The 16,573-nt window shown below is 44.9% G+C and overlaps 1 protein-coding gene and 1 non-coding gene across 5 annotated transcripts in view; both read left to right on the top strand.

Annotated features, from left to right (window-relative positions):
* LOC121539402 (kinase D-interacting substrate of 220 kDa B-like) overlaps positions 1–16,573 on the top strand; it is a 105,599-nt gene that overhangs the window by 73,640 nt on the left and 15,386 nt on the right. For 2 of the 4 annotated variants that reach the window (XM_045207528.1, XM_045207529.1), the window contains exons 25-27: positions 11,933–12,159; positions 12,911–13,033; positions 13,537–13,599. In XM_045207528.1, coding sequence (XP_045063463.1) covers positions 11,933–12,159; positions 12,911–13,033; positions 13,537–13,599 — 413 coding nt within the window. The remainder of the gene's footprint in view (positions 1–11,932; positions 12,160–12,910; positions 13,034–13,536; positions 13,600–16,573) is intronic. The other 2 variants (XM_045207530.1, XM_041847883.2) reach the window with 2 other exon arrangements.
* On the top strand, positions 10,812–10,886 carry trnaa-ugc. Its single transcript has one exon. It is a non-coding gene; the product is annotated as a tRNA-Ala (tRNA).

Genomic DNA, 16,573 nt, shown 5'->3' with positions numbered 1-16,573 from the left:
GAATTGATTTGTATTTTAATGAGGGATATAAGTATTTGGAGGGAATGGCCGGCAGGGATGTAGCTCAGTTGGTAGAGCATGGCGTTTGCAACGCCAGGGTTGTGGGTTCGATTCCCATGGGGGGCCAGTATGAAAACATTTATTATAATAATAATGTATGCACTCACTAACTGTAAGTCGCTCTGGATAAGAGCGTCTGCTAAATGACTAAAATGTAAATGTAAAATGTATTTTTTAGTGATCCAATACATAATATAGTACACTTATCATCATTTGGTTGAAATCCAGAGGTTAGAAAAATTATCTAGATCCTCTATTGAGGCTGTGGAGGGATCCAAATTGTGCATTTTAAAGAAAGCATAAATCATCAGCGTACCATGACACCTTTGTTTTTAAGCCCTAGATTTCTAACCCCTTGATATTATTGTTTGATCTGATTTTAATAGCTAACATTTCGATTGCCATAATAAAGAGAGATGCTGATAGTGGACAACCTTGTTTTACACCTCTTGACAGTTTAATACTTTCTGAGAAGTAGACATTATTTACTATTTTACACCTAGGGTTACTTTACATACAGTTGAAGACGGAAGTTTACATACACTTAGGTTGGAGTCATTAAAACTCGTTTTTCAACCACTCCACAAATTTCTTGTTAACAAACTATAGTTTGGCAAGTCAGTTACGACATCTACTTTGTGCATGACACAAGTAATTTTTCCAACAATTGTTTAAAGACAGATTATTTCACTTATAATTCACTGTATCACAATTCCAGTGGGTCAGAAGTTTACATACACTAAGTTGACTGTGCCTTTAAACAGCTTGGAGAATTCCAAAAAATGATGTCATGGCTTTAGAAGCTTCTGATAGGCTAATTGACATCATTTGAGTCAATTGGAGGTGTACCTGTGGATGTATTTCAAGGCCTACCTTCAAACTCAGTGCCTCTTTGCTTGACATCATGGGAAAATGAAAAGAAATCAGCCAAGACCTCGTAAAAAAAATGGTAGACCTCCACAAGTCTCGTTTATCCTTGGGAGCAATTTCCAAATACCACGTTCATCTGTACAAACAATAGATGGCCATAATGACAATTGTTATGTTTGGAGGAAAAATGTGGTTGCTTGCAAGCCGAAGAACACCATCCCAAACGTGAAGCACGGGGTGGCAGCATCATGCTGTGGGGGTGCTTTGCTGCAGGACGGACTGGTGCACTTCACAAAATAGATGGCATCATGAGGAAGGAAAATGATGTGGATATATTGAAGCAACATCTCAAGACATCAATCAGGAAGTTAAAGCTTGGTCGCAAATGGGTCTTCCAAATGGACAATGACCCCAAGCATACTTCCAAAGTTGTGGCAAAATGGCTTAAGGACAACAAAGTCAAGGTATTGGAGTGGCCATCACAAAGCCCTGACCTCAATCCTATAGAATATTTGTGGGCAGAACTGAAAAAGCGTGTGCGAGCAAGGAGGCCTACAAACCTGACTCAGTTACACCAGCTCTGTCAGGAGGAATCGGCCAAAATTCACACAACTTATTGTGGGAAGCTTGTGGAAGGCTGCCCAAAACATTTGACCCAAGTTAAACAATTTAAAGGCAATGCTACCAAATACTAATTGAGTGTATGTAAACTTCTTGACCCACTGGGAATGTGATGAAATAAATAAAAGCTGAAATAAATAATTCTCTCTACTATTATTCTGACATTTCACATTCTTAAAATAAAGTGGTGATCCTAACTGACCTATTTTTACTAGGATTAAATGTCAGGAATTGTGAAAAACTGAGTTTAAATGTATTTGGTGTATGTAAACTTCCGACTTCAACTGTAACTTTAACCCATTTTATATTCCAGGCATTTATTTATAAATTCTAGTCATACTTTATCAAAAGCCTTTTCAAAGTCAGCAATGAATACCATGCCTGGTTTCCCAGATTTTTCATAGTGTTCTATTGTTTCCAGTACTTGTCTTATATTACCTCCAATGTATCGTCCATGTAAAAAAACCTGTCTGATTAGGATTAATAATATCTGACAATACCTTTTTAATTATACGCCCTATGCACTTAGCTAGAATTTTTGCATCACAACACTGATAGTGTTTAACATTATTTTTTTATGACTACCTCATCTCTGTACCCCACACATACAATTATCTGTAAGGTTACTCAGTCGAGCAATACATTTCAAACACAGATTCAACCACAAAGACCCATGAGGCCAAAGGTGACTTTAATACCGTTACAGAGTTAATGACTGTGATAGGAGAAAACTGAGAATGGATCAACAACATTGTAGTTACTCCACAATACAAACCTAATTGACAGAGTGAAAAGAAGGAAGCCTGTACAGAATAAAAACATTCCAAAACATGCATCCTGTTTGCAACAAGGCACTAAAGTAATACTGTTAGAAATATGGCAAAACAATTAACTGTCCTGAATACAAAGTGTTATGTTTGGGGAAAATTCAATAAACACATCACTGGGTACCACTCTTCATATTTACAAGCATAGTGGTGGCTGCATTATGTTATGGGTATGCTTGTAATCGTTAAGGACTGGGGAGTTTTTCAGGATAAAAAAAGAAACGGAATGGAGCTAAGCACAGGCAAAATCCTAGAAGAAAACCTGCTTCAGTCTGCTTTCCACCAGACACTGGGAGATTAATAACCTAAAACACAAGGCCGAATCTACACTGCAGTTGCTTACCAAGAAAACTGTGAATGTTTCTGAGTGGCCAAGATACAGTTTTGACTTAAATCTACTTGTAAATCTATGGCAAAATCTGAAAATGGTTGTCTAGCAATGATCAAAAAATGGACTGGATCTTTATATTTACCACCTGGGTCCTGTTTCAGTAACAATACAATCAGACCTTCTTGTTGAGTATCTGATAATCTACCATTTTTATAGGAGTGGTTAAAACATGCTAATAACAGTCCTCTGAGTATATAAAAAAAGGTTTGGTATACCTCCACTGGTATGCCATCCAGCCCTGGAGTTTTCCTGGACTTAAAGGCTTTAATTGCATCAAGAAGTTCCTCCTCTGTAATTTGGCCCTCACATGAGTCTTTCTGTACAGCTGTTAATTTTACATTATTAATATAAAAAAAATCCATACAATTACCTTCGGTTAGTGGAGATGGAGGAGACTGAAACGAAAACATGTGGTCTGTAGTTGTTGACATCGGAGGGATCGAGTGTAGGTTTTTTGAGAAGGGGTGCAACTCTCGCTCTCTTGAAGACAGAAGGGACATAGCCAGCGGTCAAGGATGAGTTGATGTAATGATGATGAGGTTAGGTAAGGGAGAAGGTCTCCGGAAATGGTCTGGAGAAGAGAGGAGGGGATAGGGTCAAGCGGGCAGGTTGTTGGGCGGCAGGCCGTCACAAGTCGCAAGATTTCATCTGGAGAGAGAGGGGAGAAAGAAGTCAAAGCATAGGGTAGGGCAGTGTGAGCAGGACCAGCGGTGTCATTTGACTTAACAAACTAGGATCGGATTTCGTCAACCTTCTTTTCAAAATGGTTGACGAAGTCATCCACAGAGAGGGGGGAGAGGGAGGAGGATTCAGCAGGGAGGAGGTGGCGGCAAAGAGCTTCCTAGGGTTAGAGGCAGATGCTTGGAATTTAGTGGTAGAAAGTGGCTTTAGCAGCAGAAACAGATTAAGAAAATGTAGAGAGGAGGGAGTGAAAAGATGCCAGGTCCGCAGGGAGTCTAGTTTTCCTCCATTTCCGCTCGGCTGCCCGGAGCCCTGTTCTGTGAGCTCGCAATGAGTCGTCAAGCCACGGAGCAGGAGGGGAGGACCAAGCCGGCCGGGAGGATAGGGGACATAGAGAGTCAAAGGATGCAGAAAGGGAGGAGAGGAGGGTTGAGGAGGCAGAATCAGTAGATTGGAGGGAGAAGGATTGAGCAGAGGGAAGAGATGATAGGATGGAAGAGGAGAGAGTGAGCGAAGGTTGCGACGGCACATTACCATCTGAGTAGGGGCAGAGTGAGTAGTGTTGGAGGAGAGCGAGAGAGAAAAGGATACAAAGTAGTGGTCGGAGACTTGGAGGGGAGTTGCAGTGAGATTAATAGAAGAACAGCATCTAGTAAAGATGAGGTCAAGCGTATTGCCTGCCTTGTGAGTAGGGGGGGGACGGTGAGAGGGTGAGGTCAAAAGAGGAGAGGAGAGGAGTGGAAAGAAGGAGGCAGAGAGAAATGAGTCAAAGGTTGACGTAGGGAGGTTAAAGTCACCCAGGACTGTGAGGGGTGAGCCATCCTCAGGAAAGGAACTTATCAAGGCGTCAAGCTCATTGATGAACTCTCCAAGGGAACCTGGAGGGCGATAAATGACAAGGATGTTAAGCTTGAATGGGCTAGTGACTGTGACAGCATGGAATTCAAATGAGGAGATAGACAAATGGGTCAGGGGAGAAAGAGAGAATGTCCACTTGGGAGAGATGAGGATTCCTGTGCCACCACCCCGCTGACCAGATGCTCTCGGGGTATGCGAGAACACATGGTCAGAAGAGGAGAGAGCAGTAGGAGTAGCAGTGTTTTCTGTGGTAATCCATGTTTCCGTCAGCGCCAAGAAGTCGAGGGACTGGAGGGTAGCATAGGCTGAGATGAACTCTGTCTTGTTGGCCGCAGAGCAGCAGTTCCAGAGGCTGCCGGAGACCTGGAACTCAACGTGGGTCGTGCGTGCAGGGACCACCAGGTTAGAGTGGCAGCAGCCACGCGGTGTGAGGCGTTTGTATAGCCTGTGCGGAGAGGAGAGAACAGGGATAGACAGACACATAGTTGACAGGCTACAGAAAATGGCTACAATAATGCAAAGGAGATCGGAATGAAATGAACTAAACATCTGGGAAAGCGAGAGAGCGGGGCCTCCCTCACTTACGTTTCACTGAAACACCCAAATATAACTCTCCCAACTTACACCTCAGAAACTATAATTGTTGTAAACTACAGCGGTTCAATGTTTTCTAGGAATAGACTAACTTAGTTTATTCAGCTAGCTAACTTGGTACAGTATTCTTCTGTGAAAACCGTCCAGGGCACCGAATCCTATGACGCCACAGCCAACTAGCATGCCAGCCTCCAACAACACGGTTTAGCACCAATACTCGGCCACAACAAACCACCAGTGTGTCAACACGCCAAGCAGATCATTCGTGTCCGTGTCTAACGTTGTGTAAAGTTCTGGGTTAGTCCCGACAGCTTGAGCGAGTCCGTCGTCAACTTATTCAGCCAGTTAGTTAGCTAGAATAGTTAGCATACTAGCTAGCCATTGCTCTCTGCCAACGAAAAAAAAACAACTCCTCCCACGGCACGAACACACAGAGAGAGCGAAGCTAACGTTAACTAGTCACCCATGTCCCAAATTCCCTTGAACGACTCTGGTTACCAGTATGTAAAAACAAAAACACAAATGTAGGTTATAACTTACCCCTAGCAGTTACTGTTAGCCAGCCAAGTGCAAAGCTAGCCACTGAATCGACTCAGCCAGTTCGCGTCTGTTCGCTAGGTCGTTCCAGCTATTGTTTAGTTAATTATAACTGGCTATACTTATTTCACCATTTACCATAATGAGATACAAGTTTCAATTATATTTATCATAATATATGTTTGTAAACTTACCATTAAAAAGTACCATAGTGTTTGAGTCCATATAGATGTACCATGATATTTGCATTGCTACTAAGTAAACCTCAAATTATTCTCCACTATTCCACCCACTAAACCCCCCCTCCCCCCATCCCAAGTTCGGTTGTCATCCCAGTGACCAGCAGACCACCCCCGTCCCCCCGAATCTCAGGGCCCCCGAGAGACCGGGACCCATCCTTCGAAAAGAGAACACACAGTGCCACCCACAGAACAGAAGCAGATCAACCGCCAAAAGCATTTAAAACTCCCTCACCTCGATTTGTATTATATATAGTTATTAAAATATATATATATTAATACATCTTGTATCTTAATTTCCACAATTAATGAGTAATATGCGTAATAATGTAGGCAGTTCATAAGAAGGATTGTTACCTATAACCAGGATTTCCATTACAAAAATTACATTTTTGGCAAGCAATTATTATTTTAGCAAACAATTATTGTGATTCATCCTATATTGTCCCTAACATCATTACCCCATAGCAACAGATGTGGGACACATACTCAAACACACTCGACCCCTTTCCCCCACAAACAACCACAAGCTCCGATGTTCAACAGTTGTTCCATCCCCGAGCCCATCTCAAGAAAGGACTTGATGTGCGAATGCATATACAGTTGCAGCTGTTTGAGAAGGCATGCAAAATTTAGCTAATATTTGCAAAAATGGGGAGGTTTGATTAACCAATGTCAAGTGCTAGCTGATGGAGATCAGATACCCCCCTTCCCCTGAAACACACACATGCTGGTCCCCCATTGTGACCATTTTCACAAGCATCTCTGTGCAGTCAGACCTTCGATTATTTTGTGTCACCAGGGCCACAATAATTTGCCCCCCTCTCTGATTGTCCGAGTGTGACCCCCTCCCCATGGGTTACTGCAGCCAGTGTTGCCAGCACTGCCACTACCTGGGTGGGGGCACCCCACCGGACTCCCCTCCGGCTAAGTACAAGGTCGTCAAGGTTCTCATTAGCAGCTTTGAGAAATTCCTTGTATATTATGCTCACCCATCAGGGGGCTTTGGCTTTGTAGGACCAACCCTGCCAGGCAGGCTCAGAATCTAGAGGGGGCGGTGCTGCTTTAATGGGTCTCTGACCACATTTATCTTTCTGTTTTGGCTGCATATAGGCTACTTACAGTAGGCCCATTAAACAGATAAGGACTTCTCCTTAGTGTGTGGGTCGCTCAGGTGGGTGTCTAGAGTATAGGGTTGGGGACCGTTCATGATAGGACAATAAATAAATAAACTATATTTATAATTTATTTTAAAACGTATATCCCATATCTGCACAAAATTGAAACTCTCACAACCCCTGCTCGCAGACACACATGGGCTCTGGGATTTGCAACCATTTTCCCTTTTCACTCACTTAACTCCACACTTTTCCAAACACAAAAACACACACCTCACCTTTCAACACAATACACCCGCACATACCCACATACCGTGCCTTCTATGTCCTCTGTTTGCTGTGTTTTTATCCCTACCATGTTGATTCTGAGTACTTTTGTGTTCCAGTTTCTTATATTTGAAGATGTATTATTTAGCTAATTATTCTTTATTTTAATGCTGTCTTATCTATTTATAAAATACTATAAATAGAAAGTAAAATATAAATTATTTGACAACATTCTCTATCTTGAATGGTATAGTTGTAGTTTATTTCTTTATCAATTGTTGTAGTTTATTGTTTTCCTATATATATTTTTTATTACAATCCCTACCATGGATAGTATTGTGTTCCATTATTCGACTCCTCTAAGGGAACTTTGTATTATTTAGAATAGCCATGGAGTAGTCTTGGTGTCTCAGAACATTTGGTTATCAATATACAGTTTATTGACTATGAGAGCTACACGTTTCCCTTTTAATCTATTCTCCATGAAGAGTGGTTACAGAACTTTGTGCCGTTCTGCAATTTCCTTCAGGAACTGATCATTCATTCCTATTTCTGTGGCAGCAAGTTTTGTACCCAGGCTTTTAACCATTATTTTATCTTTGAAGAATGCAAATTTGGCAGTGATTGGGCACTCATATCTCTGTCCCCTCTGTCTGAAACAGTGTACACGTTCGAGTTGGATTTTGTCGACAGCATCGCCTGGGATCTGTAGCGCTTTAAGAAATAATTTTGTTCACCACACTTTTAGGGTCTTCGCCCTATTTTTCTTTGATACCAGTAAGTACCAGATTTTCTCTAATAGATCTAGTCTGTATGTCAAGTAAGGCTTCTCTCAGAAACATGTTCTCCTTTTTAAGTTCATTAACATCTGTTTCAATCTCATTGACTGTACCTTTTAGCTTGTTTGTTTCTTTCTCTGTTGTTGCAGCTTTTTCGTCACTCATCTTGATGCTCGCCTTCAACTACTTTATATCTTTACTGACTAATTCAAGTATGCCCAGTTGATCATTTATCGATTTTAACAGATCGGTTTCCACCCTTACCATTCCCGGTGGTGAAAAGCATAAATCGTCTGTCTGTCGAGGAGTTGCGTTTTCTTTTGGGGATTGGTTCTCCATGTTTACCCTCTGTCATTTGGGTGTTAATTGTTTTGGTAATATTGGTCGATACATTTCTCTAGCCTTATAATTTGTTTTGTATTATTATCCAGATTGAAGGTTATTACCCACGAATGTGTGGAGTGAAGTGCTAATATTTAAACTTACGTTTTTATCTGCACCGCTGTGTTCAGTCCGCCATCTTACTTCACCCATGTTAAGTTCTTAGTGATGTGGACAACAAGGAACTTGAAGCTCTCGACCCGCTCCACAATAGCCCCGTCGATGTGGATGGAGGCGTGCTCTCCCCTCTTTCTCCTATAGTCCACGATCAGCTCCTTGGTCTTACTGATGTTGAGGGAGAGGTTGTTGTCCTGGCACCACACTGCTAAGTCTCTGACTTCCTCCCTGTAGACTGTCTTTTCGCCGTCGGTGATCAGGCCTACCACCGTTGTGTCGTCAGCAAACTTGATGATGGTGTTAGAATCATGCGTGGCCACACAGTCGTGGGTGAACAGGGAGTACAGTAGGGGACTAAGCACACACCCCTGAGGGGCCCCCGTGTTGAGGGTCAGTGTGGCGGAGGTGTTGTTGCCTACCCTCACCACCTGTGGCCGGCCCGTCAGGAAGTCCAGCATCCAGTTGCAGAGGGAGGGGTTCAGTCCCAGGGACCCTAGCTTGGTGATGAGTTTGGAGGGGACTATTGTGTTGAATGCTGAGCTGTAGTCTATGAACAGCCTTCTCACATAGTTATTTCCCCTCTTGTCCAGGTGGGAGAGGGCAGTGTGAAGTGCAATTGAGATTGTGTCATTTGTGGATCTGTTGGGGTGGTATTTGAATTGGAGTTGGTCTAGGGTGTCTGGGATGATTGTGTTGATGTGTGTTATGACCAGCCTTTCAAACCACTTCATAATTACAGATGTGAGTGCTACAGGGTGATAGTCATTTAGGCAGGTTACCTTGGAGCTATTGGGAACAGAGACAATGGTGGTCAGCTTGAAACATGTTGGGATTACAGACTGGGACAAGGAGAGATTGAAAATGTCTGTGAAGACACTTGCTTTGAGAACGCGCCCTGGTATTCAGTCTTCTGATTGTTAACCTCTTTTTAAACGTTTTGCTCATATCGGCCACAGAGAGCGAGATCACACAGTCATCTGGCGCAGGAGACGTGTTGGTAGAAGTGAAGTGGTGTAATTGGCTAAACTGTTACTTACTCATTGATCTGCAACCAAACGCATTTGAATGCACCCAAATACTCTCACACAACAGTCGATCAGCTATCCAGCTCAAAGGGCTGACGTCACTATCAGCAGAGATGCTATTTAGTGTGAATGATGCAATGCTCACCTACTCATTTATCGGCCACATGGTGTTTGGGACAATTCAGGGCTGTCACACTGTGCTCTGTGCGCTGAGCTGGTCAATTAATACAAATGATGTATCTAGCCACTAAAACGGTTGTTACCCTGGTCTTAGTGTGATGGCCCATGCTGTTAGTGACCACAGTGTCACACTGAGTATGTCTGTTGACCAGCAGAGACATCCTTAGTCATGGTGGTCACAGCTGGTCACGGGGACAGAAAAGTGACCAGTGACTCTCTGGCCAGTTATCCACTCTAATAAATATAGTATTTTAGGACAAGTTTTATGTGTATGAGATGATTGCATGTGTGTATGCTTGTTGTGTTGTGTGTTGATGTGTACATTTGTCTTCGTCTTAGTGTGTGCGTATTTGTCTTGATATTCATCTGTGTGTGTGTGTGTGCGATCTCCTCTGTTAGCCCACCTTCCACTCTGGAAGGTGACCAATGCCCCTGTCCCTGGCCAGTCATCCAGTCCTCTGGAAGGTGGCCAATGCCCCTGTCCCTGGCCAGTCATCCAGTCCTCTGGAAGGTGACCAATGCCCCTGTCCCTGGCCAGTCATCCAGTCCTCTGGAAGGTGGCCAATGCCCCTGTCCCTGGCCAGTCATCCAGTCCTCTGGAAGGTGACCAATGCCCCTGTCCCTGGCCAGTCATCCAGTCCTCTGGAAGGTGGCCAATGCCCTGTCCCTGGCCAGTCATCCATTTCTCTGAATGGCCTCCTGTAGCTCAGTTGGTAGAGCATGGCGCTTGCAACGCCAGGGTTGTGGGTTCGATTCCCACGGGGGGCCAGTATGAAAAATGTATGCACTCACTAAAAACTGTAAGTCGCTCTGGATAAGAGCGTCTGCTAAATGACTAAAATGTAAAATGAATGGTGGCCAATGCCCCTGTCCCTGGCCAGTCATCCATTCCTCTGAATGGTGGCCAATGCCCCTGTCCCTGGCCAGTCATCCATTCCTCTGAATGGTGGCCAATGCCCCTGTCCCTGGCCAGTCATCCATTCCTCTGAATGGTGGCCAATGCCCCTGTCCCTGGCCAATCATCCATTCCTCTGAATGGTGGCCAATGCCCCTGTCCCTGGCCAGTCATCCATTCCTCTGAATGGTGGCCAATGCCCCTGTCCCTGGCCAGTCATCCAGTCCTCTGGAAGGTGGCCAATGCCCCTGTCCCTGGCCAGTCATCCAGTCCTCTGGAAGGTGACCAATGCCCCTGTCCCTGGCCAGTCATCCAGTCCTCTGGAAGGTGGCCAATGCCCTGTCCCTGGCCAGTCATCCATTTCTCTGAATGGCCTCCTGTAGCTCAGTTGGTAGAGCATGGCGCTTGCAACGCCAGGGTTGTGGGTTCGATTCCCACGGGGGCCAGTATGAAAAATGTATGCACTCACTAAAAACTGTAAGTCGCTCTGGATAAGAGCGTCTGCTAAATGACTAAAATGTAAAATGAATGGTGGCCAATGCCCCTGTCCCTGGCCAGTCATCCATTCCTCTGAATGGTGGCCAATGCCCCTGTCCCTGGCCAGTCATCCATTCCTCTGAATGGTGGCCAATGCCCCTGTCCCTGGCCAGTCATCCATTCCTCTGAATGGTGGCCAATGCCCCTGTCCCTGGCCAATCATCCATTCCTCTGAATGGTGGCCAATGCCCCTGTCCCTGGCCAGTCATCCAGTCCTCTGAATGGTGGCCAATGCCCCTGTCCCTGGCCAGTCATCCATTCCTCTGAATGGTGGCCAATGCCCCTGTCCCTGGCCAATCATCCAGTCCTGTGTCCAGTGTCCTGCAACCAGCCAGTGGGCAGGGCCGTCAGTGATACTCACTTACCAGACTGACTGACTGACTTACTCACTCATAAGGCCTCCATTGTGCTCCCTACTGCAGGATCGGGTCTCTACTCAACCCATCATTCAACAACAGACACTCTTTATGACGGAGACATTTTGGTTCCTGTTTCTTACCAGGCCCTGATTCCACTATGTTCTAACTGTATTTTTCAAAATACAATTTATCAGTAAAAAAAGACTGTGTTCTTGGCAAAAGTGAGAGTTTGAATTAATAATGTATATTTTCAGTAAAGTCTGTAAAGAACAGTCTGTTAATTTACACCCTGCTCCATCAAGTGCACTCAATCACAGAATCAATGTTTCTCCATGTATGTGGAATGTGATTTGCTTGCTCTCCACAGAACCTCTCTATTTGAACTCACTAAGAATTTTCAAATATGTTTGGCTGAATCAGTTTCTGAGTGGGTGGATCTAAAGTGTCTTTATAGTCGGGGCCAAGATGTGATCTACATCAGCCTCACAGATGAAACGTCTCCCTTTCTCTCCCCACTCTTCCTTCCCTCTCTCCCTCTCTTTCATTATCTCTCTCTCTCTCTCTCACTCACTCACTCACTCACTCACTCACTCTAGACGTCCGTGCTGCCAGGGAGCAGATGCACATTGGAGGAGTGGCCTATCCCACGCTGCCCCTGCAGGACATCCCAGCCCGCGTCCCCTCCTCTTTCGGCCAGCACTCGGCTGCCTGCTCCCCCACGGGCTCCTACGTTGGTTCCCTGCCCCCCCAAGGGCTGGTGCCCTCCCAGCCCCACAGCAGTTACTACAGCATGCCTGCCCCCCAGCACCCCTTCTACACCCGGGTGAGACGTCAACACAACACAGCAGCAGACAGGCAAATGACTGCGCCTGAACCTAGCGCAGTACACATTCATTTAGTATACAGTAGAGTAGCCAAGGTTTGTTCAACGTACTTCAGGATACTGTACCTTAGTATGAAGAGAATCACAGTGCAGTTGAACCTACCTCAGTTTACCTTCGCATACACACAGGACTTAAGTGATGGTTACTTACCTCTGTTTGTTCATGTGACTGCACAGCTACCTCAGTGCACTGACCTCACAAGACAGGGCTGTTTACTCACTTAACCTAATTTTAAATGTGACAGTGCCAACCTCAACTCTAAAAAAAGGATTCTTCACAGTTCTGGGGTTACTGCAGATATACACTGAGTGTACCAAACATTAGGAACACCTTCCTAATATTGAGTTGCACACAAAGCGGTGTGCCTGGCATCCCTGTAGCTCAGTTGGTAGAGCATGGTGCTTGCAACGCCAGGGTTGTGGGTTTTGTTTCCCACAGGGGGCCAGTATGACAATGTATGCACTCACTAACTGTAAGTCGCTCTGGATAAGAGCGTCTGCTAAGTGACTAAAATGTTTTTTTAAATGATCATAGCTTCCACCTAGATTCACCTGGACAGTCGGTCATGGAAAGAGCAGGTGTTCCTGATGTTTTATACACTGTGCATGCATATGAATGGTCCCTCATACAATCCCCATGTTTTAACCATTCTCCATATTCATCCTTTCTCTCTCCCTGGTTTCCATATAGCCTTATTTCCCCCATCATGTGTATCACCAACCCCGGCATCAATACAGCTCCCATCATCACCCTACCCTGACCCAGTCACGCCCCTCCTTTAAAGCAGGCTACCCAAGGGACCCCAATGGGCTTGTAAGTACAGAGTTGCCTGTCAGTAGTACACCTAGCACTAGTAGCTAGTCATTAGATAGTAGTTATAGTAACAGTTTGTTTGTAGCGTTAGTGGTTAAGCGCCGATTACTTTTACAATTGTTTTGATTCTGATTCTGTTTGACAATGTCATTTGTGTAACACGTGTTCACCTTTCTACATTTTCTCAAACATTTTATTTTCCTCCCATAAAGTAAAATGGCCCGTTTCTCTCTGTGTTCTTCATTCCGATTAATACGATCCCGTTAATGCAGCATCAGTGGGTCAGCAGTAGGTCTCTGTCTGTCTTCAGGTCCGTTGTGTAAGCTTGCATGACATGAACCCCTCTCCTCCATCCTCCTTTCACTCTCCAAGGAGTTTGTGTAGGCATGTGTTTTTTACCCCACTATACACCCCAATGTAATTTTGCTCCAACCCTAGTTTAGGTTATTCCTATATCTATTGCCCCTTTACCCACCCCGTGCCCCGTTCTGTGCCCATGTCAGGATGTAATTGCTGAGGATCCCAGAGAGGGCCTCCCCTCCCCCACTACCACTGACCCCCCTATGGTAACACAACAGGCTGGTGTGGAGCGTTGGCATTAGCTAGAGCATATGTGTCCTTTCATCTTGACTGTTACGACTCGCCACACACAAACTCACCAAAAAGCTATGCACTCACACACATGGCTAACCTTGTCCATCGACCAGATACACTGACATGGTTTGGAAAGCTGACCGGGTATGTCAGTGTCAATGTCATGTCTGCACCAGTGGCTCCCCTGGTTGTGGCCTGCTCCGGAGCAAAGTGCAATAGCTCAGTGCTGTTTGAATGTGAGTCTCATTGTCCAGGAGGGAACTAACCACCATGCGAGTGCGCCTGCTACCATTCTATATCTGCATGTATAGGTTGCATGTTCATATAGGACTAGTTCACAGGAAGGTTGAAGTAAGTAAAGATGAATGGCGGTGCAGAGTTTCCCCTAGGATTTTTTTCAGCAGTGGTGGCAGAGATAGTGGGGGGTGGGGATTGGGATCTTCCCTTGTTTTTGCAGTGGCGGCCATGATTTAGCAGTGCCGGTGCGCCACTGCTAGATGCACATAGGGGAAACACTGATTATGTAATCACATGGTAATCAGTCATAGGGGAAACACTGATGCAATTACATGGTAATCAGTCATAGGGAAACACTGATGATGTAATTACGTGGTAATCAGTCATAGGGGAAACACTGATGTAATTACATGGTAATCAGTCATAGGGGAAACACTGATGTAATTACATGATAATCAGTCATAGGGAAACACTGATGATGTAATTACGTGGTAATCAGTCATAGGGGAAACACTGATGTAAGTACATGGTAATCAGTCATGGGGGAAACACTGATGATGTAATTACGTGGTAATCAGTCATAGGGGAAACACTGATGTAATTACATGGTAATCAGTCATAGGGGAAACACTGATGTAATTACATGATAATCAGTCATAGGGAAACACTGATGATGTAATTTACGTGGTAATCAGTCATGGAGATACACTGATGATGTAATTACATGGTAATCAGTCATGGGGAAACACTGATGTACTTACATGATAATCAGTCATAGGGAAACACTGATGTAATTACGTGGTAATCAGTCATGGAGATACACTGATGTAATTATGTGGTAATCAGTCATAGGGGAAACACTGATGTAATTACATGGAAATCAGTCATGGAGATACACTGATGATGTAATAACGTGGTAATCAGTCATGGAAATACACATTATAAATGGGCCAATGTCTCAGTTTAGCTTTCCTTTGGTAAGTGCAGCATATCGTGTCTGACTGATCTCGTTACCATTGAAGCCCAACAGGACTAATATAGCCTCTGTCCCTACTGACCATTCCATGTCTCTCCATCCCCATTACCCTCTGTATCCCACCAGAGCTTCTCTCTATATCCCTCTCATACTCTCTCCTCTCTATTGGTCTGTGGGTATATATACAGTTGAAGTTGGAAGTTTACATACATTTAGGTTGGAGTCATTAAAACTTGTTTTTCAACCACTCCACACATTTCTTGTTAACAAACTATTGTTTTGGCAAGTCGGTTCGGACATCTACTTTGTGCATGACACAAGTAATTTTTCCAACAATTGTTTACAGACAGATTATTTAACTTATAATTCACTGTATCACAATTCCAGTGGGTCAGAAGTTTACATACAATAAGTTGACTGTGCCTTTAAACAGCTTGGAAAATTCCAGAAAATGATGTAATGGCTTCTGAAGCTTCTGATAGGCTAATTGACATCATTTTTAGACCTCCACAAGTCTGGTTCATCCTTGGGAACAATTTCCAAACGCCTGAAGGTACCACGTTCATCTGTACAAACAATAGTACGCAAGTACACTGCTCAAAAAAATAAAGGGAACACTTCTACAACACAATGTAACTCCAAGTCAATCACACTTCTGTGAAATCAAACTGTCCACTTAGGAAGCAACACTGATTGACAATAAATGTCACATGCTGTTGTGCAAATGGAATAGACAACAGGTGGAAATTATAGGCAATTAGCAAGACACCCCCAATAAAGGACTGGTTTTGCAGGTGGTGACCACAGACCACTTCTCAGTTCCTATGCTTCCTGGCTGATGTTTTGGTCACTTTTGAACGCTGGCGGTGCTTTCACTCTAGTGGTAGCATGAGACGGAGTCTACAACCCACACAAGTGGCTCAGGTAGTGCAGCTCATCCAGGATGGCACATCAATGCGAGCTGTGGCAAGAAGGTTTGCTGTGTCTGTCAGCGTAGTGTCCAGAGCATGGAGGCGCTACCAGGAGACAGGCCAGTACATCAGGAGACGTGGAGGAGGCCGTAGGAGGGCAACAACCCAGCAGCAGGACTGCTACCTCCGCCTTTGTGCAAGGAGGAGCAGGAGGAGCACTGCCAGAGCCCTGCAAAATGACCTCCAGCAGGCCACAAATGTGCATGTGTCTGCTCAAACGGTCAGAAACAGACTCCATGAGGGTGGTATGAGGGCCCGACGTCCACAGGTGGGGGTTGTGCTTACAGCCCAACACCGTGCAGGACGTTTGGCATTTGCCAGAGAACACCAAGATTGGCAAATTCGCCACTGGCGCCCAGTGCTCTTCACAGATGAAAGCAGGTTCACACTGAGCACATGTGACAGACGTGACAGAGTCTGGAGACGCCGTGGAGAACGTTCTGCTGCCTGCAACATCCTCCAGCATGACCGGTTTGGCGGTGGGTCAGTCATGGTGTGGGGTGGCATTTCTTTGGGGGGCGGCACAGCCCTCCATGTGCTCGCCAGAGGTAGCCTGACTGCCATTAGGTACCGAGATGAGATCCTCAGACCCCTTGTGAGACCATATGCTGGCAAGAGGAAGGCATTGATGCTATGGACTGGCCCGCCCATTCCCCAGACCTGAATCCAATTGAGCACATCTGGGACATCATGTCTCGCTCCATCCACCAACGCCACGTTGCACCACAGACTGTCCAGGAGTTGCTTTAGTCCAGGTCTGGG

The sequence above is a fragment of the Coregonus clupeaformis genome, chromosome 25 (genome assembly GCF_020615455.1).
Source record: "Coregonus clupeaformis isolate EN_2021a chromosome 25, ASM2061545v1, whole genome shotgun sequence".
In the NCBI taxonomy this organism is placed as follows: domain Eukaryota; kingdom Metazoa; phylum Chordata; class Actinopteri; order Salmoniformes; family Salmonidae; genus Coregonus; species Coregonus clupeaformis.
Note: the sequence above shows the minus strand (reverse complement) of the source record. Positions and strands in the feature narration are given on the sequence as shown.